Source organism: Gymnodraco acuticeps, unplaced genomic scaffold (assembly GCF_902827175.1).
Source record: "Gymnodraco acuticeps unplaced genomic scaffold, fGymAcu1.1, whole genome shotgun sequence".
Classification (NCBI taxonomy): domain Eukaryota; kingdom Metazoa; phylum Chordata; class Actinopteri; order Perciformes; family Bathydraconidae; genus Gymnodraco; species Gymnodraco acuticeps.
Genome location: NW_022992095.1, coordinates 1,150,857 through 1,176,389, shown reverse-complemented (window position 1 = coordinate 1,176,389; position 25,533 = coordinate 1,150,857). Strand labels below are relative to the sequence as shown.

The 25,533-nt window shown below is 42.3% G+C and overlaps 1 protein-coding gene across 4 annotated transcripts in view; it reads left to right on the top strand.

The window, feature by feature from the left end:
- The window catches only part of syne1a (spectrin repeat containing, nuclear envelope 1a), a gene marked incomplete at its 5' end in the record, with an annotated part of 86,570 nt that overhangs the window by 7,510 nt on the left and 53,527 nt on the right, over window positions 1-25,533 (top strand). For all 4 annotated transcript variants that reach the window (XM_034202757.1, XM_034202756.1, XM_034202755.1 and 1 more), the window contains 24 exon segments: window positions 495-659; window positions 1,465-1,637; window positions 1,820-1,973; window positions 2,390-2,533; window positions 2,772-2,936; window positions 3,031-3,348; window positions 4,215-4,370; window positions 8,242-8,412; window positions 12,525-12,851; window positions 13,282-13,434; window positions 13,664-13,831; window positions 14,275-14,451; window positions 15,834-15,980; window positions 16,134-16,259; window positions 16,748-16,924; window positions 17,068-17,333; window positions 17,745-17,901; window positions 17,995-18,393; window positions 18,980-20,590; window positions 21,118-21,455; window positions 21,575-21,719; window positions 21,999-22,217; window positions 23,309-23,586; window positions 23,748-23,913. In XM_034202757.1, the coding sequence (XP_034058648.1) occupies window positions 495-659; window positions 1,465-1,637; window positions 1,820-1,973; window positions 2,390-2,533; window positions 2,772-2,936; window positions 3,031-3,348; window positions 4,215-4,370; window positions 8,242-8,412; window positions 12,525-12,851; window positions 13,282-13,434; window positions 13,664-13,831; window positions 14,275-14,451; window positions 15,834-15,980; window positions 16,134-16,259; window positions 16,748-16,924; window positions 17,068-17,333; window positions 17,745-17,901; window positions 17,995-18,393; window positions 18,980-20,590; window positions 21,118-21,455; window positions 21,575-21,719; window positions 21,999-22,217; window positions 23,309-23,586; window positions 23,748-23,913 (6,300 nt within the window).

Here is a 25,533-nt window from a genome sequence, read left to right as displayed (position 1 = left end):
CTTTTAAAATGCCAGGGCTGAAATGTGTCACACTTTCACTTTCTTTTCTATAATTGTATACCGCGTAGTACAAAACATAACATAGCACCATTGTCCTTCCTGAGGAAAATGAGAGTGCTCCATGATGAATGAGATGTATTTACTTTTCCAGCTAGCTAGAGTGGGGCTATTTTTAGGTCCTCTTCTCTGCCTGACATGGAAACAGGAATGAAATCTCTTTAAATTTCCACTTGTAGATTGTTATTGCCCCACTTTATGGATGTTAAAGATTTATGAGTGATTACTTCGAGCAAAATACATTGTGTTGATGCTGTAATTTTGGGGTGGGGAAGTCTCTGGAGATTTCAGTGAGTAAAAATAAGAGTGTAATCCCAAAAGCAAACAGAAATATATGAACACACTGTCGCAAATCAATTGTTTGTTTTCAACCTACCCGTTTCTCAGAACAGTTATTAGAAGAGTGTGTTTACAGTATTGTGCTCTGGTCTCTGAAGGATAAGGCCTCCAGGATTGAACGTATTGTCGGAGAGCACCGCCTCTTCTCTCAGGGCCTCAAAGAGCTCCAGGATTGGGTGTGTGAAGCCCAGCGGGTCCTCCACACCTGCAACACCACCACCACGGACAAGAGCGTGTTAGAGGACCGGATGTTACAGCTGGAAGTAAGGAGGGACAAGAAGGGTGGGGGAATATAACTCAGTTTTTAGAGATTAGACTATTGTTAAAATGTACAACCCATAAAGACTGTTGATGTTTCCCCAGCAATACGCTTCCTTCAGAACATTTTCAGTGATGAAACATTTCAATTCCAAGCCCCAACTAGCTTTCCCAAGTGGTGTGATTGTTGGTATCGCTGTTGCAAACACAACATATTGCTTTCTGTTTTCCTTCAAGCCTAGGGACTTCTAACAATACAGGACACTGAAATTGGTTTTACTATACTTTGGTTTTCCCACTGACTGCCATTTCAACAACTGGGGACAGAAACTACAAAAAAAGTTTCATTGATTTTCTTCTTTTTTGGTTTAATGATGAGAGCTATCGATAGTTTCTGGGGAAAACAAAAGTGCTATCCCTTCCCTGTTTTATTCACGCCATGGTTGCATTTCATTTGTGAGTTTAATTGGGCCTTCATCTTCCTGTGAAATCGTCCCAGTGGCAGATCAAATTGCATGGTGAAATGAAAGGTTTACAGGGTACAAATCTAAACACTGATCATTTCGTCATTCTATTGCCGTTACATTGTGCATCAACATGAACAGATTTACTACTTGATACCAGGATTATCACTCCAGCAGTATCTTGACACAGATAATTCAGTTTGAGACCGATGCATCAGACTAAATGATGTCAAGGATTCGTGCTGAGATTATAACTACTTGAAAATCCTGTTGCAATGCTTTGATGTTAAAAAGGTTTAGACTATAGATCGTTATTTTCTGTCTGATCACTCCCCTCTGTCTGCAGGCCTTGCTGGCTGCTCGTCAGGAGAGGGAGATCCAGCTAAAGATGCTCCTGACGCGGGGAGAAGCAGTCCAGAGGAACACTTCGGCCGAGGGGGTCCCGGTGATTCGCAAACAGATCCAGGACCTCAAAGACTCCTGGGACTCCCTGCTCTCTGCCTCCATTCAGTGTAAAAGGTTGTGATCATAAAGCAATCAACCTCTCAGTCAGTTGATAAATGGGACTGGGAACTGTCTTGTTTCACTTGATTGATTTCAGTTAGTTGAAAGGTTACGGGACAATTAGATTTAAATGCATGTGTACGTTGTATGTGCATGTTTGTTCCCTGTGTGTTAACTGCATTATGTTGATTTAACAGCCAGCTGGAGGGCGCTTTGTCGCAGTGGACCAGCTATCAGGAGGACGTGGGTCAGTTTGTGCTGTGGATGGACCGAGTCGAGGAAACACTTAGCTGCTCTGATAGACAGTACTCTGAGATGAGAGACAAGACCGCTAACCTGGGAAAGACCAAGGTATCCCATCGTGCTTTTAATGCCTAGCCTTAAAAAGCCAATTCTAGCAACAACAAAAAAGTCTGTTGTCCTGTTCTGTTTGTTCTTGGGCTTTCAAATTTCTTATTTTATCATATCTTGTTTTTATTCAGTCTTATGTGTGTGCAAATAAATGAAAAAACGTTTAACTCTACGAAACATCCACTACATCAGCAACTGTTTCGCCTGTTTCAGCAGGATATTTGATTGTATAGAGCAGATGTAATGTTTGTTTCTAGTTCATATTTTTTCGGATAATTCGAAATGTGAAAAATCACTTTTAGTTATTGAACTTCCTCCTCTAAACTCATGCAGTTACACCTATCATTCTCCAGAGCCTCCCGATGGAATTTCATGTAGTAAACTGAGTGTATTTTTGTGTTCTCATTTCATTCCAGCTTCTCTATGAAGAAGTACTGAGTCACAGCAGTCCTCTGGAGACCATTGCCACGAAGGGATCCAATATGGCTGAACACTACACTACCAAGCAGGAGGTGCAGCAGCTGCAATGTAGATACAATGCCCTCAAAGAAAAGGCCAAGGTACTCACGAAACAAAACAAATCATTATTTTTATTTTCCTCTGAAGGCATTTGAATAATATATTGATCCTGTTGTTTCATAAATATCAATAACATTCCCACAAATGACTTAGTTCAATCATTGAGTTTCAAAAAATTAAAGCCAGTAGTCATGGAATTATTCTTACAAATATCTACTACTGCTGTGTTTGAACAGATGTAACTCTTCTTTCCACCAATTTCTTCAACCTGTTTTGCAGAATGCAGTCGGTAAGGCCAAAGGGCTGGTGCTGGTCCATCAGGAATATCAGAGGGGCTTACATGTGTTTGAGGACTGGCTGGAGCAGGAACAGGCCACTCTGGCCTCGTTGTCCCACCCTGAGGGAAACGTGGAAACACTAGAGAAGACACTGCAAGAGCTACAGGTACAGACATCATGGAGTGTTGTGCAAGACCCTTGACCTTTAATGTCAAACTCTTCAATCACACTGTTTCTTACCTTTTTTATTTCTCATGTAGCTCCTGCAGGAACACTGCTCAAACGGCCAGTCTTTGCTCTCCTCTGTGCTGAGCAGCAGAGAGAGGGTAATCCCCTGGGGTATACCTCAGATCGAGGACCGAGCGTTGGACACCGCTCAGAGGGAGTGGGGGGCCTACCAGGGTCGCCTGGAGGAGACCCAGAACCAGCTGAGCTCCACGCTGACCAGACTGAGGCAGATGGGCCAAAGGTTCCTGAGCCTGGCCCAGTGGCTGCAGGAGATGGAGAAGGTGGCAAACCTCAGAGGTCATCGGAGGTCAGACAGAGGCACCAAAGAGACTCAGCTGAAGAAACTCAAGGTCAGAGAAAGATTTCAAGTCCATGCTATGTGATATGCTGTTTTTAATAATTTGTGCAATTGTCAGTGGTTTCATTATATTTTAACAAAGCACTTTCAGTTGATGTATTGTTTCACGCCAACTTTTTAGTCTTTATTCTTTTACTTTGAAGCCCTTTCCTCATAAAGGCACAATATGTAGGAATTCACCCTAGAAACAATGTATATACAACACATACAATGTTCTAGCTTGTATCTGGTGTTTCTGCAGAGATCTTGCCTGAATTTTTGTCTTTTCATTCATTGCTAAAAAATGGTTTCAGATTTTTCTTTGACTGGCAGTGACACCATGTCAGTTCATTCAACATTACATCAATTTATTCTACAAAAAATCTCTAAAAGATAGGATCTTGCCTTTCAAAATCCCAGGGCCTTCCAGTAATATACATCACATTTCCTGCTTATACTGTACACACACTCCACTGACAACAACATTTGAAAGAAAAGAAAACAGCAGGGGGGGGAGAATATTTCCCTACAGGGTCACCTCCCTTTGGAGCTTCCTGTCAGTCAGGATTTTCCTGCCCTGCATTTAGTGGACACACACACACACACACACACACACACACACACACACACACACACACACACACAACAACAACATCACACGCATGTGCGCACACACACACACACACACACAACAACATCACACACACGCACACACATACCCCTTGACCCCATGTCTTTTTTGGGGTGTGATGTGTTATTATTTCTTGTTTGCCCTTTTATTTCACTCAAAAAAACCTAATTTAAATCATGAATATTGTTGTCTGTATTTCACTATTATCACACTAATTATATATTTTTCTCCTTGTCCCTTTTGAACAGGGGAGTCTTGAGGCGGTGCTTTCGCGGCAGGGAGAAGTCGACGGCCTCTCCTCTCTGGCTCAGCAGGTTCTGGAGGAAACCTACATCAGTAGTCGTGTCAGCGTTACTGCCACCCAGCTCACTGCCCGCTACCATTCCCTGCTGTTCAACATACAGGTTAGGCATCGTCTGTTGTCTATAAATTGTTGCGTATTTACGTATATATTTATACATCATATATTTACTCTGTAGAGTTTGAAAAAAATCATCTTTTTCCTGAGAATGTTAATATAGAAGTTTGACTTTCTGTCCAGTTATTCCTTGTTATTTCAACGCTACTATGATTTAGCGGTGAAATGTAGTTGTACAATGTGATTTATGGTATGTAAGGCAATATCTATAAGTCACTGTGACCTATATCAACAGCTTTTTATACTTCACCCTTATAGAATACATGATGATTACTATTTTCTTTTAATACCCTTTTATTATTAACAATGACTTTATATTGGGTCTTAAAAATGAACTGGTGGACAGGAAGTCCGAACTTGTGCAATCTTTAATTTCCTGTCCACAAGAACTTTTTCCTGGAAGATACTACCTGCCATTATAAGTAAAAAATAGCTAAACATAAAGCCAACATATAGTCATTATGGGCTGGGTATAGGTTTAATCCCATTTGCAATATACTCTCTCAATGGTAAAGATGGGAGCTGTGTGTGTTGCCACTGGGGTCTCTGCCCACAGTGGGCTTCTCACACATGGTTATCTCTCACCATGGAACTTGCTCCAGTGAGGGTATGGAGTCTTTGTTTCTGTAACACCCCATTGAAGTAGCTTTGAGAGTTATGCCTGTGAGCCCAGCCTGTGTTGCTCTGTATACTCAGATCCGGCCTCTCTATTTGTCTGCTCCTCTGGGGGGGGGGGCTAAAGGAAAATCAATGGGGCTTCTCTGGTCTGGGGCTAAGGCTGTAATCAAACGCTACAGAAGGCAATCTCACACTTGGCACCAGGAGTGGAAAAGCTTTGCCTTCACTCCATCGATTTTTACACCTTCACTAACACATCTGAGTTTTGGGGTGTGTGTGTGTGTGTCTCCCCCCTCACTCCCTCACTCCCTCACTCTGTGATACCCACACCCCTTCCTTCCTCTCTCAAAATTGACTCAAGCATGCATATACTTACATTCAGTGCCAGTGTATACAGACACATGACATCCCTCTCATACCAAGGATGCTTGTAATTACCCTCTGTGAAGTGGGGGGCAGATGGGCTTGAGGTGGGAAGCTGTTACCTCTGTCTAGTCAGAAAAGGTGTGCACTCAGCACTATATGCTAATTGGGGCTTCTCGCCACAGGATTTGCAAGTTGAGTGAATAATGTGTCAAACCTGCAAGAAACCCTCTCCGTCCTCATGCTGCTATTGACTCAACATCTCAGTCAAGTGGATAATATGTCAAAAACATAAAAACCCCTCTTCACCTTGTATGGATGCTATTGACATTCTGCAGATGAATGGAGAGAGAAGTGGATATTTTCTGTTTTGATAGAGGATCAGACAGCTTTTGGTCCTTTGTGGCCAAGATAAAACAGCCCACAACTTAAAAGAAAGAAACTCAGACCATGTTTCCTGAATTTTCCCCTGACCAAATTAGGGATGTCCCGATCACCTTTTTTTGCTCCCGATCCGATTCCGATCATTTGATTTTGACAATCTGCCGATACCGATTTTTCCCGGTCCGATCTTTATGCAATGCATTAAGAGAAAACAAAGGTAACAGATAACGGCTGGCCATCCAACGCGATGAATTCAGCTATCTTGGCTGTTATTGTTTTGGCCTTTTCACTGTTCTGGGGCAGTTTCTCTTTCCTTTTAAAAGTCAATGAAAGTGTCGGTTGTTTCAGGGCCGTTACCTGAGTGGCCGCTGTGTACTCGTCGTGTTGTTGATGGTGTTTGTTTCTCAGGTGGCGTATTATATTGGTCGTGTTGAACGTAGCTCTGTTCTTTCCACCACGCGGAACCTCCGCCTTGCAAACATTGCATCTGGCTGTTACACTGCCTTCGCTTTCAATTTTATAATACTTCCAAACTCCTGACATTTTCTCTGTCCCGACTCCCGAGGCACCAGCTGAACGTAGCCTCTCGTTAGCTTACTGCTACTATTAGACACTGCGCCCACTCTGTTGCCAGATTTAAGAGAAATAAGCACTATGAAAACAAGCCCAAAAGAAGCAACACATACATGATGTTGTGTAATTTTAAACCAAAACTAAGGCCTCAGGATGACTTTAAGACGTGAACATGGTCATTTTTGTTTTGTAACATTAAATTAAAAAAATATATATATTTTATAAAAAAATTAAATAAAAATCCCGATCCCCGATTTTTTTCTCCCGATTCCGATCTTTTGAAAATCACGTGATCGGCTCCGATCCCCGATCACGGGATCGGATCGGGACATCTCTATGGGCTGAGAACAGTCTCATAATACACACATGCACACAGAAGGATTCAAACTTGTATTTCCGGATCCACACTTGTGTTTTTCAATGCACACACAAATGTATTCCGTTTCATATACATGTAAATAAAATCCAAATACAGAAAAAAGTTTTACATATGTATTTTTGATCCTCACTTATTAGTTTCCCGTTTAAATCCTCTGAACCTGCAAACACAAACCGCTTTCTGTGCACGGATCGCTGTGCATTCGTGTGTGGGTTTTTTGAGACTCCCCTGACGGTCAGCCGATTCGTACTTGTAATTTGTTCTATCTATAGCCAATCAGATGTCTCCTCAATTCTAAGCCAATCACATGAGCGCGCCCCCACGAGGCTATGATTTATTGCGTTCATGACGTAGCGCTTCATGTACGCATTTTGCGCAGTCCGGAGCTGACAGCTCCATGGAGCCTGCCTGCAGGCGCTAATCTCAGGACACCCTCCACTCTCAGTACAGCGCCACTTTCCGAACAGGAAATGCACGCAAATACAAGCCTTTATATTATTAAGGTACAGCGCCACTTTCCAAACCATTAATGAATGCTTGTGTACACAAAAACGGCAGGCAAAACCGTTTTAAATGTGTGTTTCCTGTGTGGCGAATACAGCTGCTTTATTTATGTCTGTATGAAGTTGTTGTGAGTGTGGAGGGAGCGGCTACAGGTTAGCTTAGCCTACTCGATCAGTGCACTACGAAGCCAGTGCTAGACAGTGACCTGTTAACGGGGGCGAGCCCCGCCGGTCATTATCGGCCGATATTCTTAATAGTTTGATCGGTGCTCTCTATAAAGGCCGATCAGGAGAGCTGGATCTGATCGATATGGACATAAACGCGAGTGAAGTGTAACCGGACCCGAGAGAGAGATCAGATCAGCTGCTGAGTCTGATGGAGACACGCTGCTCTGCATGATCACCTGATGCTCCGCCCTCTGTTTAGCGAGCTGACCGGCCTGCGCAAAATGCGTATATGAAGTAATCTTACCCTCGTGGGGGCGCGCTCATGTGATTGGCTTAGAATGAAGGAGACATCTGATTGGCTATAGATATAAAAAATTACAAGTACGAATCGGCTGACCGTCAGGGGAGTCTCAAAAAACCCACACACGAATGCACAGCGATCCGTGCACAGAAAGCGGTTTGTGTTTGCAGGTTCAGGGGATTTAAACGGAAAACTAATATGTGAGGATCAAAAATACATATGTAAAACTTTTTTCTGTATTTGGATTTTATTTACATGTATATGAAACGGAATACATTTGTGTGTACTTTGAAAAACACAAGTATGGATCCGGAAATACAAGTTTGAATCCTTCTGTGTGCATGTGTGTATTATGAGACTGTTCTGAGCCCATACGTCTCTAGACCAAATACAGTCTGAAGAGTCTCACAAACAATTCTAACGTGTGAAACAAAATGTGAAATACTTTCTAAGGGTATCAAACTATGTCTGTTCAATTGTTAAAAAAAAAAAATGTATGGGTGTCATCTCTTTTTTTCTTTCTTTTTTATTATGCTTTATTTCTGACTTCTCATCAAATGTATTTCAGGACACCATCAAGCAGCTTCAGGAGGAGCTGAAGAGCATTGAAGAGGCTGAAAATCTCTGCATATCCTTCACTGACTGGCTCAGCTCCACGCAGAAAAGCTTCACAGCGTTAACTAACAGTTCTGAATCTCTGGACCGGGTCGCCATGGACAAGAAGATGAAAAAAATAGAGGTATTGATAAACCCACATCTGTTCTGTTCTTGCGTGGATACAGTAGAGTGTTTTACTGTCACAGTTCTGAAACCTGATATGCCAGTGAAGTATTTGGATACAATGTGCAGAGTAGTGCTTAATGCCCTGAACAGGTTGCAATAAATCAGCACAGACGTTGGATGATAAACTGATGAGTTAGCAAGACTCCAGGCTGTAGTGGAGAATTTGAGCACCAACTCATATGAGTCGAATATCCAAGCCAGCAAAAATGTCCTTGTGCAATCTTGTTTTCTGCCAAGCAACATACGGTACCTGTTAGAGTCATCAAGGGTCCAGATTTCTTTGGCAGATAAAATGTGCTTACACAGTAAAAATATGCATGAAGCTCTCAAAGCATTCAGTATACCTATAATATGTGGGTAGATCTCTAGAAACTCACTCTAGTGGCATCATTTTAACAGTTTGTCTTTGTGCTCTTTTTGTGGAATAGCCAGTGGTGGAAAGTAGCCCTGCACAAACATGCAATAAATAGAAAATCCACACTATGGTTTTGCTTGGCATAGTTCCTATCGAGTGTGTAGGATTGGAAGAGTATATGTGTATCGATCCGCTCTTTATGAAGACAAAGCGAGTGCCGCTTTAGAGGAAGCGTGGTAGCAGGGAAGAGACCTCCCACGGTGAAGAAGAGGAAGAAGAAGCGCCGGTGTCAGGAGCCTGCTGGCACAGACACTGTAATTGATGCAGTGCCCTTACCGCTTCACATAACACACACACACACACACACACACACACACACACACACACACACACACACACACACACACACACACCACACACACACACACACACACACACACACACACACACACACACACACACACACACACACACACACACACACACACACACACACACACACATGCACACAACACCAAACCTATCCAAAGTGCTAACTAACAAGCTGCAGCATACTCTGAAACCCGTGAATCCTCAGTGATTTCACACGTTTTTCCACTGCTTTTCTTCTACATCTCATCTCTCTTTGTCTTCTTCACACGCATACACACACATCCAGAAACACATCAATACACATTTACAATACATCATCTGGTATGGGCTTTGCAGTGATCCTTGTCTGGGATCGATGCTCTGTCTCTGCAGAGGGACTGAAGACATGCTGTCGCCACATGTGTCCTTCCAGCACTGCAGATAATGCGCCGGTGCTTCATCACTTACTCATTCGCCCGTGGTGAGAGCTTTTCAGAGAACTGCCTGTGATGATTATACATTGACTCAAAGACCAGTAGTCAATAGCTGTGTTAAGGATCATTGGCTGGATTTAGACTATTTTTGACTCTGGGTTGCAAAAATATGAATCATATAGTATTGTTGCCCACTGCTTGGCTCTGAAAATGAACATATAACGATATAGTACAATGGTTAGATTTTCAGAAGGCTGAACAGAATCATGTTTCAACTTGAAGAGGGCAATATTGTAGTTTTGTGCATTTTAATTGCAACATTGTTACGTTTTACTATTTCCCATATTCTTTGCCAACTCATTGAATATTCATATTTTCCCTTTTTTTCAATGTAGTTGTTTTATTTTTTGCTTTATAGAGTAGTTTCTTCCCTAGAGTGCTCCGTAGAGCGTCCTACACTCACTGTCTTCTACAGAAATTGTGCACAGGGCAAAATGCAAAAAAGGGTGTCTCCTCCTAATTAAGCCCCCCTGACGCCTTCCCCTTTCATATTTTTTATTTCACTGACATTTCATAAATGTTCAAGGTCATTTCCCCCTTAAGATTTCTGCCTTATGCATAATACAATATGCTCTGTGCTGCATACAGTACCATACATTCAAAACAGAGACACAGTGACAGCAGAGCTAAATGCTGCTCACAGGGTCACCTTAGTAATGTTTTTCCTCTGTTAATATTAGAGTGTTTACTGATGAGCATGGTTGTCAGCGCCAAAGTAGGTGTATTACAGTAGATAATGAAGCCTGAGAACTGATGCAGAATAAGAAACAGAATCACTATCGCTCATCATTTACACCGAGTGCAAGAGACACTTGACATGGATAATTGGTGCTGACAGTTTACAGCATTAAGGGCACACACTGTTCAGGATCTCAGTTCACCAGATCTACAGTCGACTGCTGTATCATAGTATTATCACCGTTCAATTAGTATGAGTTTAAGCAGATTTCCAGCTTATGTTTGTAGAAAATTGAAAAATATTTCTTGAATATTTAACATTTTAAAGGAAGATTTTGCGCAACCTACATTTTAAAACATTAATTTCAATAGTCAACTTAGAAAACCCATAAATATGCAGGAAATGAGTAAAATTAGATTTCTCTGCAGCATGCATCGTGCATGCTCCGCTCACATGTGCAGCCAATGTACCTGCCAACACTACTGCACTGTCTGAGCCTAAGGACTACATCCATTCAGGGAAGTTTTGGTTTTATTATTTTAGTGAACATCTAACAAAATCTATGATATCATTTAGTTAATAAGGAGATTATAGCCAAGAGATAAGTACACTCTTTATATCTTCTAAACATCTACTGCTAGTTTTTGTTAGCTGTTAGCATGTGGGGTGTAGCTTGATTGAGCATGCTAACTAAGGAGTTTTAAATAATTTAAAGATTTCAATTAATTCATTATTATAAAAAAGTTCTCTTTATAACTTAGGTGGTGTATTCTAATTGCAAAATTCCTTACAACCCATATTTAAATGTTTTAAAGTTCGCACAGACATTTTCAGCTAAAAGTGTTTCTCCCCTTATGGGTAGTGGTTGTTGATGGTTAGCTAACCATGGATTTATTTGGCAAATTATGGAATTGTGTCTATTTGATATGTTAGTTATTTCGTGCTGAAATATGACATGGTTAATAGAGCCTGAGCAGATAGATAACCCCTTTATTTCCATTGAATTCCTTTAAAGTTTTTCCATTTATTATTTCCCGGATTGTGCAACTATATTCCAGCTTCCTTCAGTTTCTTTTTTCATCCAAAGACAGATGGTGAGAACAAGCTGTGAAAGGTATTTTAAGCCAAGTGAATTATTATTTTGTCCTTTCTGGGAAAGTTATATTTGTTGATGATTCCTCAAACATACTTGGATTTTAAGTATTGTCACTAAAAAGGATTCTTGATGTTAGATGAGTGCAGTGGTTTCAATATAATGTGGAGGTAATGAGTCAAACAGAGTTACATCTACTATAAATGGCAATTACCGCCGACTTCCTTGTTTAAGCTCACATGCATATATTGAGATATATTGAGTCTCTCCTATTAAGGTCAAATATTAAGCAAGCGATATCGGTGACTAGAAATATGAACATGCCTGGAGCTTCATATTAAGCAGCAAACATGGACGTGTGTGTGCAGACGAAGGTCTTGTTATATCGTATTATCTTCGTCAGTAGCTGGAGGTCTGGGGCGGTTGCAGTGGGAAGCTACTCAAGCAATAATAGACTGATGATGAAAGCTAGATGGCGTCCCATCGAGTGGAGGTGTGTGTGTGTGTGTGTGTGTGTGTGTGTGTGTGTGTGTGTGTGTGTGGTGTGTGTGTGTGTGTGTGTGTGTGTGTGTGTGTGTGTGTGTGTGTGTGTGTGTGTGTGTGTGTGTGTGTGTGTGTGTGTGTGTGTGTGTGTGTGTGTGTGTGTGTGTGTGTGTGTGTGTGGTGGTTGCCCTGGAAACCCCTGCAGCTACTGCTGCCTGTTAAGGGTCCTTATAATTGGGTCCTCCTTTCATATTATTCACTGTGGTTTCTCCACAACATGAACTCCAAGTCTTCACATTTCCCCGTGCAGGTGTCAGCCTACCTGATGGGTTCAAAGCATTTCAAACACACTGCAGGCTGGTCTGAGAGACTGGTGCAGCTCTATAGGTGAAGGACAAAGAAATCAGTGATATTGTGTTTGAATGTTGAACTCAAAGTAGTCCTGGAGCATAACCTGTATGCTACAATTTAGGTATACCAGTACATAAAAGCAGTATTTTTTAAGTCCACAGTATGTAAAATGCCCAGGTTGAATGTGTTGTTGCATAAAGTATTGCTGTTGAAACTATAGCAGCAGCCATACTGAGATGTATTTCTCTTCATTTTCACCCAGACTCTCCAGTCTGAACTCCAACATGGTCACCGTTTCCTGAAATCACTGAGGGAGCGAGCGGAGAAGGCAGCAGGCTTCCTGGACGAGGCGGGCGCTGAGAGTTTAGGAGGGGAGGTGGAGGCTCGCCTTGCCCAGCTGGAGGAGCTCGCCGGTGGGCTGAGGACGGAGCACAGCTTCCTGCAGCGGTCGCTACTGCTGGCGAAGGAGTTCCAGGACCGCTATAAGGCTCAGGCCCAGTGGCTGCTGGAGACCAGGGCTATGCTCAGCTCCCCTGTGGAGCCCAAAGCTGAGCTGTACCAACGGAGAGCACTGCTGGCTAAGTATAAGGTAAAGCAGTAACTACTGTATGGACTCATTTCAGTCAAACTGTATTTGAATTGAAATCATGAGTATAATATGTAAATGTGTCCTTGTGGGGCCAAATTGCAGCAAGACCTTCAATATATAATTAGTGTAATGGGCCACATTAATGTTTCTCCATAACTGCTGACCATGTTTTCTCAGTATAGCAAGGATTTAATAATGATTAATGCCTATGGTATGTTTCAGAAAATGATTGTCCGTAGACTAGAACCCATTGGGAGTATATGAGCTAAGAAATGCAAGAAAAGCTGGTGGGATCATTTTAATATTGAGCAATGATCTAATACAACAATGTTAGCTCCACATAAGATACTCACATGTTTTGAATTTGTTCTTTACTGTATATTAGACTAGGATACTAAAGAAGATTCATAATGTCTGTCTGTGTCCCCAGGCTCTGTTGCAAACGGTTCAGTCCCGTGACGGATCCATCAGGTCGGTGGTGGAGAAAGGAGACGCTCTGCTGTCTTCCGTCCACTACCCCTCCATCAGAGAGAAAATGAACAGAATGCAAAGGGACTACACGGAACACTGTCATTCTGCCATGGTGAGAACCGGTCTTCAGACAAAAGTAGTTTTCATGTACATTGAATCCATTCCTACACCCATCAATTACATGCATTAACATTTAGATGGAGACAGGATTGAGAAGGATTTTTCCTCTTTAGTGTAATTCTGACAATGAAAGAGGGCCTGAACTCAGTCTTTAAGAAGGTGGTTGTGATGATTTGTTGCATATGCTTTTTGTAATCATTATAATTTGTCTGTGTTTCCAGGCGCATGTGGAGAATCTAGAGGTCCAGGTGAAGGAACAGGAGGCTTACCACAACGAGCTCCAAGATGTGGAGCGCTGGCTGCTCCAGATGTCCAGCCGGATGGTGACTCCTGATCCAGCTGTGGGCGGCAGCCTGGATGCAGCAACGCAACAGCTGTCCAGGCACAAGGTGACCAATCACATGTCTTGATTTTGTTGTTGTCGTTTGTCGGGTTTGTAGCATATGATTGGAAAGCATTCGCTCTTTTTAGGAAACTCCAAATATTCGGACTTCAGCTATTTGGTATTTTATGAACAATTGGGGTCAAAGTATCCTCTTGGTGTTCTTTTAAGGAATGAACACCTCTTAAATCTAGTCAAACTTAACTTTGCTTCTAATGTGAGCATGCTATAGTTTTTTTGCTCATTAAACATTTCTGTATGACCAGCTCGGAGCTGAAATCATACAGTATGAATGTCATCATTACCAATTGTATTGTATTTCTGCTGCTGAATTGAATAATGTACTTCCATATAATTCTGTTACACACAGCCAGCGTCGTTGATGAGTGGACCGTCTCCACTTGAGACTCTTCGTAACATGATCCAATATTGTTACTTTGTCCTCCACAGGCCATCATGGAGGAAATAGCACGCTTTGAGGATCGCTTGGTGGGCCTGAAGGAGCGAGGAGACCACCTGGTACAAGGCTGCAGCGATCGTGTGCAGAGCAGGCTGAGACAGCAGGTCCAGGCTCACCAGCAAGGCGCCAAAGACAGCTACTCTGCCATCTGTAGCACAGCACAGAGAGTGAGTGAGGAGGAGGAGAAGGAAAGAGGGAGGGAGGGGATGCAGAGGGAGGAGGAGGGGAAGCTGAGATGTAATCTGTATTTGAATTAATGAAATGTTCTCACACATTTATAATGTATGACAAATTGGTGCATTGGATGCATGCTTATTTGCACATGCATCCCTGGATGATTCCACATGCAGCCACTGAGAACAATTATATCAACATCATGCGCATTATTACTTTCAATATCATGCGCAATAATCCTCTATTGTATTTTACTAAATGGATTTTGCTTTATTGTTCTTTCTATTTGGCAATGGTATTACTTTTTATTCACTTTATATTTATTGCTTATTGTTTTTCATGCTTATGTTGCATTCTCTGGCTCAAGACTTTCCTTCAGGATTAATAAAGTCCTATCTAATTTTATCTAACCTTATTTTATATGCATGAACAGACACACACGTTCTTCATATCAGTGAGTTTAATATTCCAACAGCCTAGGCATCCACTTAATCCTAACCCATTCTGACACTTAAACCCATCTCTCAAGACAGCCCTTCACTGCCAGTGTAGAGGGCACGACCAATTAAGGCTGCCAAAGTGGCGCCCAGCAGCAGCCATATTCAGCCAAATCACTAACTCAATCTCACCATATTAATCTCTGAATATCCCCTGTCAACTCCACTTTTTCATGGCTAAGACAAAAATGGTCACACACCACTATTCAGTAGATCTGGCAAGCCCCCTAATCCAGGCCCACTCTGTCATTTTGGCAACCTCTACTCTGTCATCATAGCTCACCTCCCAAGACACCACCTCCACCAGCACTCGCACATCCAATCTGGCATTGTGTGATCCAGCCACACTTAACCACAACGCTGCTGGCTTCTCTACAACTGCGCCTCCAGTGTTACAATGGCTGCCAACTGTGTCCCAGCACAACACAGCTCTAATATCCCGCCTGCCACTTGCCACCATGCCAGCCTTCTAGCCTTTGCCAAATACACTGGGCGGTTTGCCAATAAATGCCCCCCTTCTTTCCCGCTTTCGGACTCTCATATTAACACTGTCAATCAGACCTGGCTGTTTCGCTCTCCCCTGGAGGGCATGGACGCCTCCACATTCAACACCTGTCGAATTCAACACTGCTTAACTGCCTACTTGTTCAGCTTTTATCATTTAATTTGTCTTTTGGTTTGGCCATGCTATGCTGGCTTCAAAGCTACCTTTACCTACATCATTTACAGTTTATATTTGTTTTATTGCACAATTGAGTTAGAACATTTTTTTGTTCTCTTTTAAGTTTGAGTTCTTGCTTGATTTCCTGAAGGCTTCTACAATATGAGAGTATTCACTCCAGGCGTATAGTATTGAAATATCTGTCCGTGTCTTATAGGTGTATCAAAGCCTGGATCATGAGTTACAGAGACATGTGAGTCTCCATGACACTCTGCTGCAGTGCCAGGCCTGGTTAACTACAGTCTCAGAGGAACCAGAACCTCCTGCACACCCCCCTCTCAGCCTGGAGATGGCCCTACAGCAGGTCAGTAAGCCACTTCCCAAGAGTTTCTTATTTTAATAAGACTTGAATTAATAACATCAAAGATCTTTATGAATATAAATGTCTTTGGTTTTTACACTGTGATCAGTCAATAAAACCTTATAATCATTAACATACTCTAAACTTTTGTGGCAGGTGAAGCATGAGCGGGCTCTCCAGGAACAGGCCGGCACTTACCTCCAGCTTCTGTGCTCAGCGTGTGACCTGTCTGAGCTGAGGGTCAGAGGGACAGCTGCAGCTATCCAGCAGGTCAAACTGCAGGTCAGTTAGCTTCAGCAAACCTCTAAAGGGGACATTTCATGAAAAACCTCATTTCCAGTGATGTGTATATACATTAGTGTGGCTCAACATCCAACAAACTGTAAAATAAGATACATGCTCACTTTTTGTAGGCTGCCTCAGTCAGATAAAATGTGATTCAACAACCAAGTCAGATTTGTATTCCCTTTCTATTTCACTTTCTATTTCATTGAAATAATTTGAATAACTCATCTGGGTCCCACGCCTTTCGGATCCACCTTTGCAAAGGTTTGCCATACTATTCTCTAAATGTAATCAAAGCATGCAAGACTGAGCTTTTTTGTTAGGGTGGCTTGAATAGAAAAGAAGAAAACATGTCCTAGTAGAAGCCATAATGGAAGTATAAACATGAAAATGAGCATCATTTGTCCAATTTAATTGAAAAATATAATATATTATTTAGAAAAATACTTGGTGTCAAATAGATTTCTTTGTGTTTTTGTGTCTAGATTGAGGAGCGTATGCTGCTTTGTGAGGAGGTGGCTGACAGCTGGAGGGACATTGAGGAGCAGAAGGCAGATCTGGAGGTCCAGCTGAGAGAGACAGAGCAGCATCTTCAGAACCTCATCAGGAGACCCGCAGAGCTGGAGCCTAAGATCGCACAGAACCAGCTGGACAAGGCACAGGTCTGTGATTGGCCTGTTTGTCTGATTCTCAAAGATTCTTGTTACATACGTTTATTTTACAACAACAATGTATGTCATTGTCTATGCAAACTTTTAGACTTATAAAGTAATCAAACTGTGAAAATCAATTATCTTTCCAACAGGAATTCCTACAGCAGATTAGGGAGAAACAGTCTGAGGTAACGCATCTGAGTGAAGTGGTTGGTCGGCTGTCAGACGGACAGGTCTCTCCTGCCTTGGAGGAGATAAGGAGACTGAGGAGGAGCTGGATGGATCTGGGCCAGCAGGCAGAAGAACTGGAGTCCCAGCGCGGGGAGGACATGCAGCGCAGCGTGGAGTACCAGGAGATTGTTGTCACTGTGGAGGAACTCTTCCACCAAGTCTCCAGGGAATGGGACTATCTCGCCAGGTATCCAGCTGTGATGTTTCAGTTTTGTGAACATTTAAACATATTGTACTTATATTTCCGAGTGGTGTATTTATTTATTGACACCGCTAGTATTTACTATATGTACAGTAGTATTATTTGTGCGAGAAATGCTTTTTTATTCTAAGTGCTGTGTCAAATGTCCTTGTTAGTTTCTATACTATTTAGTTAACCTTATTGATTTAATTTCCCCAAGGTTTATTTGCCTAAAGTTGTGTCCATTGTAGGCTTATGTTAATCAACAAAAGTGTTATTCAAAACAATAAAACACTTCTTTTTTTTTTATCATCAGATTATATTGAATATTGAATTAAATGCATTATTATATATATGTAAATGACTATACTACTGTATAGACTGGATGTCTTTCAACCCATCTCTGTGTGTACGTAGGGCTGACACGGAGAGTACAAGTGAGCATCTAGAGGCTTTGAGGAAACTCTCCAGTGACCTCGAGGAGCAGAGAGCAACTCTAGAAGACCTCAGAGAACAGAGACAAGCCATCCTGCCTCGACTCAGCCTGCTAGACAAGGAGCTGGTCAAGCAACAGGTGGAGCTTCTTTCTCATTCTCCTTCTTCAGACCGAAACATATGATAGTGTTATAATTAGGTCCCTATTTATACCACATTTTCCTTTCACTAGGTTGGTCATCTGGAGCAGCGCTGGTCCCAGCTTGAAACCCTGATTCAGCAGAAGATCCAGGACTCTGCTCAGACACTAGAGGATCTGTCGCGGGTTGAAACCCAGCTGAGGGATGCCCGGGAGTGGGTGAAGGAGCAGCGGCCTGCTTTTACCTCTGTGCTGAAAACCAGCCCACCCCCCGACCAGGCCCAGAGTTTCCTGTTTGACCACCTGAGTGTGTGCGTGGAGCTGGAGGCCCGTCAGCAGCTGCTGGGCCAGGCAGTGAGTGAGGCCCAGGCTGTGGCTTCCAGGCTGGGGCTGAGTGAGAAGAGGTTCCTGCAGGAGCTCGTTGAACAAGCCCAGACTGAGGTGGAGGCTCTGGGGGCTCGAGTGGCCCAGAGGAGGAAGTACCTCAGCAAGGTAAACAGCTGGATTTTGGTATTATATATTGGATGCAAGTGGAATTTGTATTATCTCCTAAAGGATCTAAGTTTCCTCTGATCTGTTGAAGATATATTTATCCAACATGTTAAACTGAGGGTATACAGTCAGCACAAAATGGTAAATTCCGTTTCTCCTGAATTGATTTTTAAGAAGGGGAAAAATAAAAAGGGGTCAAATAGAGGATGTAAGTAAAGAGAAGGTAAACGTAGAATGAGGATCATAGTAGGTTTAAAACAAGTTGGAAAATTATTTATAATAAACCGTGATACTTTTTTTTTTGGAGGAGGAGGAGGAGGAGTTAGGGCTAAAATGTTCTCTTCATAGGTGCTCCTCTGTATTCATATATTTTTGAAATTCATTCCATATCACTATGTTCTAAGTAAATTAATTTGCATATATAATGCATGATTGATTACCTTAGTGAATAGATGTATATGTGTTATGCACAATATTTCTTGATATATGTATATGGTCTCCTCTATAAGGAATGCAAAAGGGGGGAAATGTATAACAATGTACATTTGATCAGTTGATAACTAAATGTTTGATATTTCCCTTATAGGCCTTCACAGAGAGGACACAGTTTCTTCAAGGCCTGGGCCGAGCCCTGTCTTGGGTGCAGCAGCAGGAGAGGAGGGCTTTGATAGATGACCACATTGCTCTTCTCCCTGAGGACCTAGCTAAACAGGTCGCTGCCTGTCGGGGCGTCCAGAGTGGTTTACGAGCTTACCAGAGAGAGCTGGCATCTCTGTGGGTACAAGGGCGGGAGCTAGAGAGAGATGCCAGTGACAAAGAGAGATCGGAAACCCTGTCGACACTTGAGAAGCTGCAGGCAGTGTTTGAAACCGCCCTCCAGAGGACAACCCAGCGTGTCACAGGCTTGGAGAAAGCCTTGACCTCCAGGAAGTACTTCCAGGTCGACCTGGATAAGATTTGCCACTGGTTGAGACGAGCAGATGTCGTCACTTTCCCTGAAATCAATTTAAGCAACATTGAAGAAAACTCGGAGTTGCAAACACAACTGTCGAGCTTTCAGAATGTCCTCGAACAAGCTTCAGAGTACGAAAACCTTCTTCTAATCGTCCAAAGAATAGGCCAGGAGATCCTCCCTACTCTGAACGGGATCGATCATTGCTACCTAGATGAGAGGCTCAACGCTCTGCCTCAGCAGTACAACGCCATCCTAGCTCTAGCCAAAGAGAAAAAAGACAGAGTCCAGCAGATAATCTTAGAGCGAAAAGAGTTCAGCACTTTCTTCGATATCACTGGTAATGCACTGGAGGAGCTTCAGGATCAGTTTGACAATCTGGAGAAGCAGACTATCAGTATTAGAGAGGAGGAACTTGTCTTACGTCTCATTAATGAATACAGAAACATTAATGAGAGTTTGTTCCATATTACCCCTGCTGTGAGAGAGCTTCATGGTAAATGTGAGGGGTTTCTCAGCAGGGGTCAGCAATACAGAGCTGAAGAGACATTGCACCTGGTCAGTCTCCACAACAAACTAAAACGGATGATTGAACAGAAACTTAAACACTTTGATGATTGCTTGAAACCACTCGTTGAACACAACAGAGTATCAAACAAGATGGAATCAGAGTTTGAATCTGTGAAAGAGAAGCTGGAAGGCCTTAAGTCAGACGAAGAACTAGGTACCATGGATCAAATCACAAGCCTTTATTCGCTGCTTGAATGTCTGGATCGTGTGAGATATCAGGCCGAAGAATGTAACCAACAAACTAAAGACCTCGGAGGTCTGACGTTTGATCCTGTTGCCTTTCAGGAAACTACACTGCAGCTTGAATCATTGCAGTCCTTACGGTGTGGAGTAAAGAGTTTTGTGGATGAAAGTGAAACGAAGGTCAGAAAGAATGACGGTTTTAAAAAGGAGACAGAGAAAATGTTGGATTGGCTGAGGACTATCAAGGACAAATTGGAAGAGCCTTTGACTCTATCAGAAGTTAGAATTGAGAAAGTACATGAGGAAGTGTGGAAAATGAAGATCGTAGAAGAGCAAGTGAAAAGTAAATGTAGGATAATAGATGCCTTAGGTAGCAGAGAGAAGCAAAGTTATAGTAGTAGAAAGAACCCCGTTCCTGCCCACATAGAAGAGAAACTACAGGAGCTGGAAAATCTGGGAGCTGAAGTTCATCAAGGAATTAATAAAAAACAGGTTTGTGTGTTTGAATGACTCAATCATAGGGACATTTTATATCCCTTTATTTTTCCTATTTATACAAATCCAACCACTTAATGTCCCAGCCAAGGTAATATCCTGAACTCCTCATTCAAGACTGGAACCTGCTAAATATTATTTTTCATCTCCTGTTCACCCATACTATCAATATTAATAAGCCCAGGGAAGCTACAATATTTAAAATATTCAAGAAAGTTTTAATAAGTACTTATTGTTAATGCATTACTCTTGTGCTAACCTTTACAATTTAGAGAAAAAACTGTTAAATTCCTGGCAACTTGAATATCTAAATTGGACATCCAACATGAGACCATAACTTTTATGGACAATTAAACATGTAAACATTTGCAGGTTTTGACTCATCTTCAGACAATGTATGCACACACAGGTCCATGCTTGATGTAGCGATTAAGGCCTGTATTTCTAACTTCACTTGTGTGTAGAAACTCATGTAGAAAGAAGTAAAAACTGAATGTAATGACATATCCTTCTTCTTATTGTAGCTGGCTGTGGATCAAGCTCTCTCCCTCGTCCAGAGGCACGTCTTATCTCTGCAGTCCATGCAGAAATGCCTGGACTCTGCTGCAGATTTGCTCCAGAAGGCCAGCGTGGGGGTGGATCTTGAGAACCAGACAGACTGTGTTCGGGACCTGGAGGACCTTTCAGCCCAGGAAAATAACTTCACAGCTGGTCTAGAGGAGCTGAGGACTTTGGATCCTCTGCTGGAGGATATTATCGAAGCAGAGGCCATGGGTGAACTTCGAGAAAAAGTTGAGGGAATGCAGCTGAGAAACACAGAATTCAAACAACACCTGGATGCTTACAGAGAGGTTCTGCAGAGGTGTGTGTTACTGTTAAAGCCAAGTAATATAAACATCTGGCATGTGCAGTCCATGTGATGCATATTTGAATAATAAATCACACTAAATCTCGGTTTGTAATTTTCGACAATTTTTTCAGTTGTGAAGCTCTATGGGCCTCCTTCCAACATGAGAAGGAAACACTAGTTGAACAGATGAATGACGCAGAGAGCAAGCTGGCCATGTTCACAACAGCCAAAGCTGTTAGTATCCAGCAGGCGGAGGAAAAGTGCCAGAGATACAAGGTGAGACACTTTCTTACAAAACTGAGAAAATATAGAAAAGATCATCTGATGTTTATGTGCTGTTTCCAACATGACTGTTATATTATATTCCAACATTTGCTCTTGTCACGTCAGCAGATGCACATTAATATTTATAACAGTGAAATGTTTGTGCATTGTTCCTTGTTTCCTTGTGCATCTGCATATTTTGTGTCTTTTTTGTACCTCTGTTATGAATGTTTCAGTAGAGGGCATTAATGTAATGACTTTTGTGCATGTTTTGTCATCTTTGGTCCGTAGTCCCTCGCGGCTCACATCGACCTGCTAGAGCTGCCTCTGAATGCTATGAGAGAGAACGCATCAGAGTTGGAACAGATCATCTCCGAGTCCTGCAAAGCCGTCATCAGCCACTCTGTATCGTCACTGTGGCAACGGTGGACCCGGCTCCGCAGTGTGGCCCGAGCTCAGGAGAGGGCACTGGAGGACACGGCGAGGGAGTGGAGGAACTTCACTGACAAGGTAAGAGGAGATAAGGCACACTTTGGGGTTGTTTCCAATAGTTAAAGCCTCATACAAAACTTTCTGTGCAGATTCTTAAGAAATTAGTTTGACACTTGCAACTTGTGCTTGTGGACAAGTTGTTAAGACATGGTTGGTATTAAGTTATTTTTTTGGCGGGTCAAAGCTTGATTCAAACACTAGCTTGTTTGGCCCTCAGTCCACAGTAGCTATGTATAGCCACATAACTTGCTGTACAGTGAACAAACACTTAACGTGTTCTTGCTCCTGCAGATTTAGGTCAAACACAGAAACTGAATATCAGTTGGTGTGCCGTGATGTAACTCCAGGCTTCAGGCCAGTTATTTCCTTCTTCCAAAACACGGTGTCATGAACCGTTTTCCCGCCTTCCAACCTATTTCAAGTGTGAACGCTGTCAGATCCCAAGAATTCACACAAAGCAGTGCTCCAAAAAAGGGAATCAGGTCAAACTGAGAGTAACGGCAGTCACTTCCTTATACAGTATGTGGCATATTTCCTGTTGTCCGTTGGTTTTCTATGGCCCCTTTGTTCAACTGGACATGATGTCATTCTCTGCACTTGAATCACCAGACTCTTTTATACGCCTTTCACTGTCACAGGGAATACTTTGTACTGTGGGAAAATGTACCACAAAGATTATTTGTTAAAGAAGTAATCTCACAGGTGGGTAGGTCTGAAGATCTCATCCAGTATTTCCAGTATTCATTATCCAAATATAAATGATTTATTTCTAAGATGTATGTGTCTAAAGGTTTCTTGTCCTTTTACACTATAATTCATGAAACATTATGTATTCTTATAAACTGGCTCACTGGTCCATGGAGAATACAAAGCTATGTTCGAGTTCTGTGTGTCTCATCAAACACATTTTCTGTACATTTAGAACAAGTAATGAATGCGTTTACTTATGGTTTACCTCCTCTTAAAGCATTTGAGAAGCTGATCCATCTGTTATTTGTTCCATTCAACATTGCTTACATCCATGGTCCCTAGCTAGTCAAAAGTGAATTTTTAACACTAAGTCTGCTGCATCAACTTAATCCGAATCTTTGCACATAAACTTCCCTCAGATGGAGAAGGTGCGCTCTGTGTCCCAAGACCTCCACAGCCGAGTCCCAGACGGCACAGTTGAGAAAGCTGCCACCAGGGCGGCGCTGCAGAGCCTGCTGGAGTACCACGACTCCTTCAGCCTGGAGGTGGAGAGGGAGCAGTCCATCCTGGCCCTGCTGGGGCAACACACCCGCAGCCTCAGAGGAGAGGAGGAGGCCACGGAGAAAAAGACAGAGAACGGACACGAAGAGACACCCTGCCTGCAAGAGATCAGAAGCATGCAGGAGCAATATGACAGGTAAGAGACCCAGTAAAAAACTGGATTAACCACCATGCAAAAATGCATGATAGACTCCTGGAAAAATATCTGGAAAGCAGTTTTTGATGCAAGTTACACATCATTTAGTAAAAGCAGTCATTAAGATTTAAATATTTTCCCCCCTGCTGTGTCTTGTCCAGTCTCGTGTGTCGGGTACGAGGCAGCAGGGCTCAGGTACACCAGGAGTTGAGGGAGAGGGAGGAGGTTGAGAAGGAGCTGGGTTTGGTCAAAGGCTGGATCCAAGATACTCGGGGCTTACTGCTGAGTCCCACTGCAGACCTGGACTCACTGCTGCAGGAGCTAGAGGTAGGCTGCTGTTTGTACACCAACACCTTACACAAATGGACATCTTTTTACACCTTTAATATTCTTAGACCTTTATGGAACAGAGGGCATGAGTGGTAAGTCTTAGTTTTTTGTGTGATAATTGTTTGATTTTAGGTCTACTTGTTTTACACTAATTGTAGGAGCTGTTATTAGACTTTAGCGCAGCTTTCGATGTAATCGATCATAGTCTGCTGCTGAACAAACTCAAATGGTATGGCTTTGGTTCTGTTGCTATGTGTTGGATGGAGAGCTACCTGACTAGGAGAAGGCAGCGAGTCTTTTTCAATGGGAGCTTTTCTGAAAGTAAGGTGTTGCAGTGTGGGGTCCCACAGGGGAGTTCGCTTGGGCCTTTGTTGTATTCTATATTCACAAATGACCTTCCTTACGTATTAAATAAGTCCAGTGTAATAATGTATGCTGATGATTCCACAATGTACAGTACAGCATCAACATGCAGTGAGTTAAACAATCTGGCTGCCAGTGGAACAGGTAAACGAGACTAAGTTGCTTGGCATTGTTCTTTATTCTGGTTTACAGTGGACAAAGCAAATAGACAGTATTGTAACTAAAATGGGATACTGGAGTTATGCATAGAAACCTATCATGGCTTCCGGTTGAGAAACGTCTGCAATCTCGTGTTATCACTTTTCTAAAAAATGTCCAATTTAGCAAAAGACCACTGTATTTTTATGATCAAATAGTTTACACAAGAGATGAGCATGACCATAAGACTAGACAAGCTACATCAGGCCATCTACTGGCACCTAAACCCAGGACAAATCTTCTGAAATTTTCTGACTTATAGAGCTATAATGGAATGGAACTCATTGCCAAACTACCTTGCTGAAACAGAGTCCAGAGCCTCTTTCAAGAAGAGATTGAAGGGCCATCTACTAATGACCATGTACCCCTGTGAACTGTGAACCCTAATTTAATTTGATCTCATGCTTTGTACTGGTGGGTGTCTAGTGCACTCATCCTTGGCTGAGATTGATATTGAAAGTGGATGAGATTGTTGATGATGTTAGAAATTGTTAATGATATTGGTGATGTTGTTAAGGCCCTGTCACACTGTCCCGAAATTGACACCCGATGGACACACGAATATGGAATTGTGAATTTCGCACGATGATGGCCCCGAACCACACACGAAGGCAACATTTACATTACATTTAAGACATACAACTGCAATGAAAGTACCAAAAACAATTGTGTTACAGTACTATGATACTGTACTGATATCTTCAGACTTTGTTCTTTACTTTATCCGTCGTTATATGTAGAAAATATTACGTTTTCTCCGTAATGTTGTTTCCATAACAACAACAACTTCCTGTCAACTGTCCTTCAAAATAATATATTATATCCTTTTTAGTTTCACAGAACACAAATTGGGTTATTTACATAATATATTTACATGATTTTGTTGTGCAATAAAACAACCCGATGGACACACGATAAAGGAAATGTTCAAATTCGGCTGTGATCGTGCCATTCGGCTGTGATCGGGCCATTCGTGAGGGCATCTTAAGCCATCGTATGACCGCCGGTGGAGTTTCTCAGGCTCCGGCAGCAACTTCGTGAGCGGTGGCAAAATCT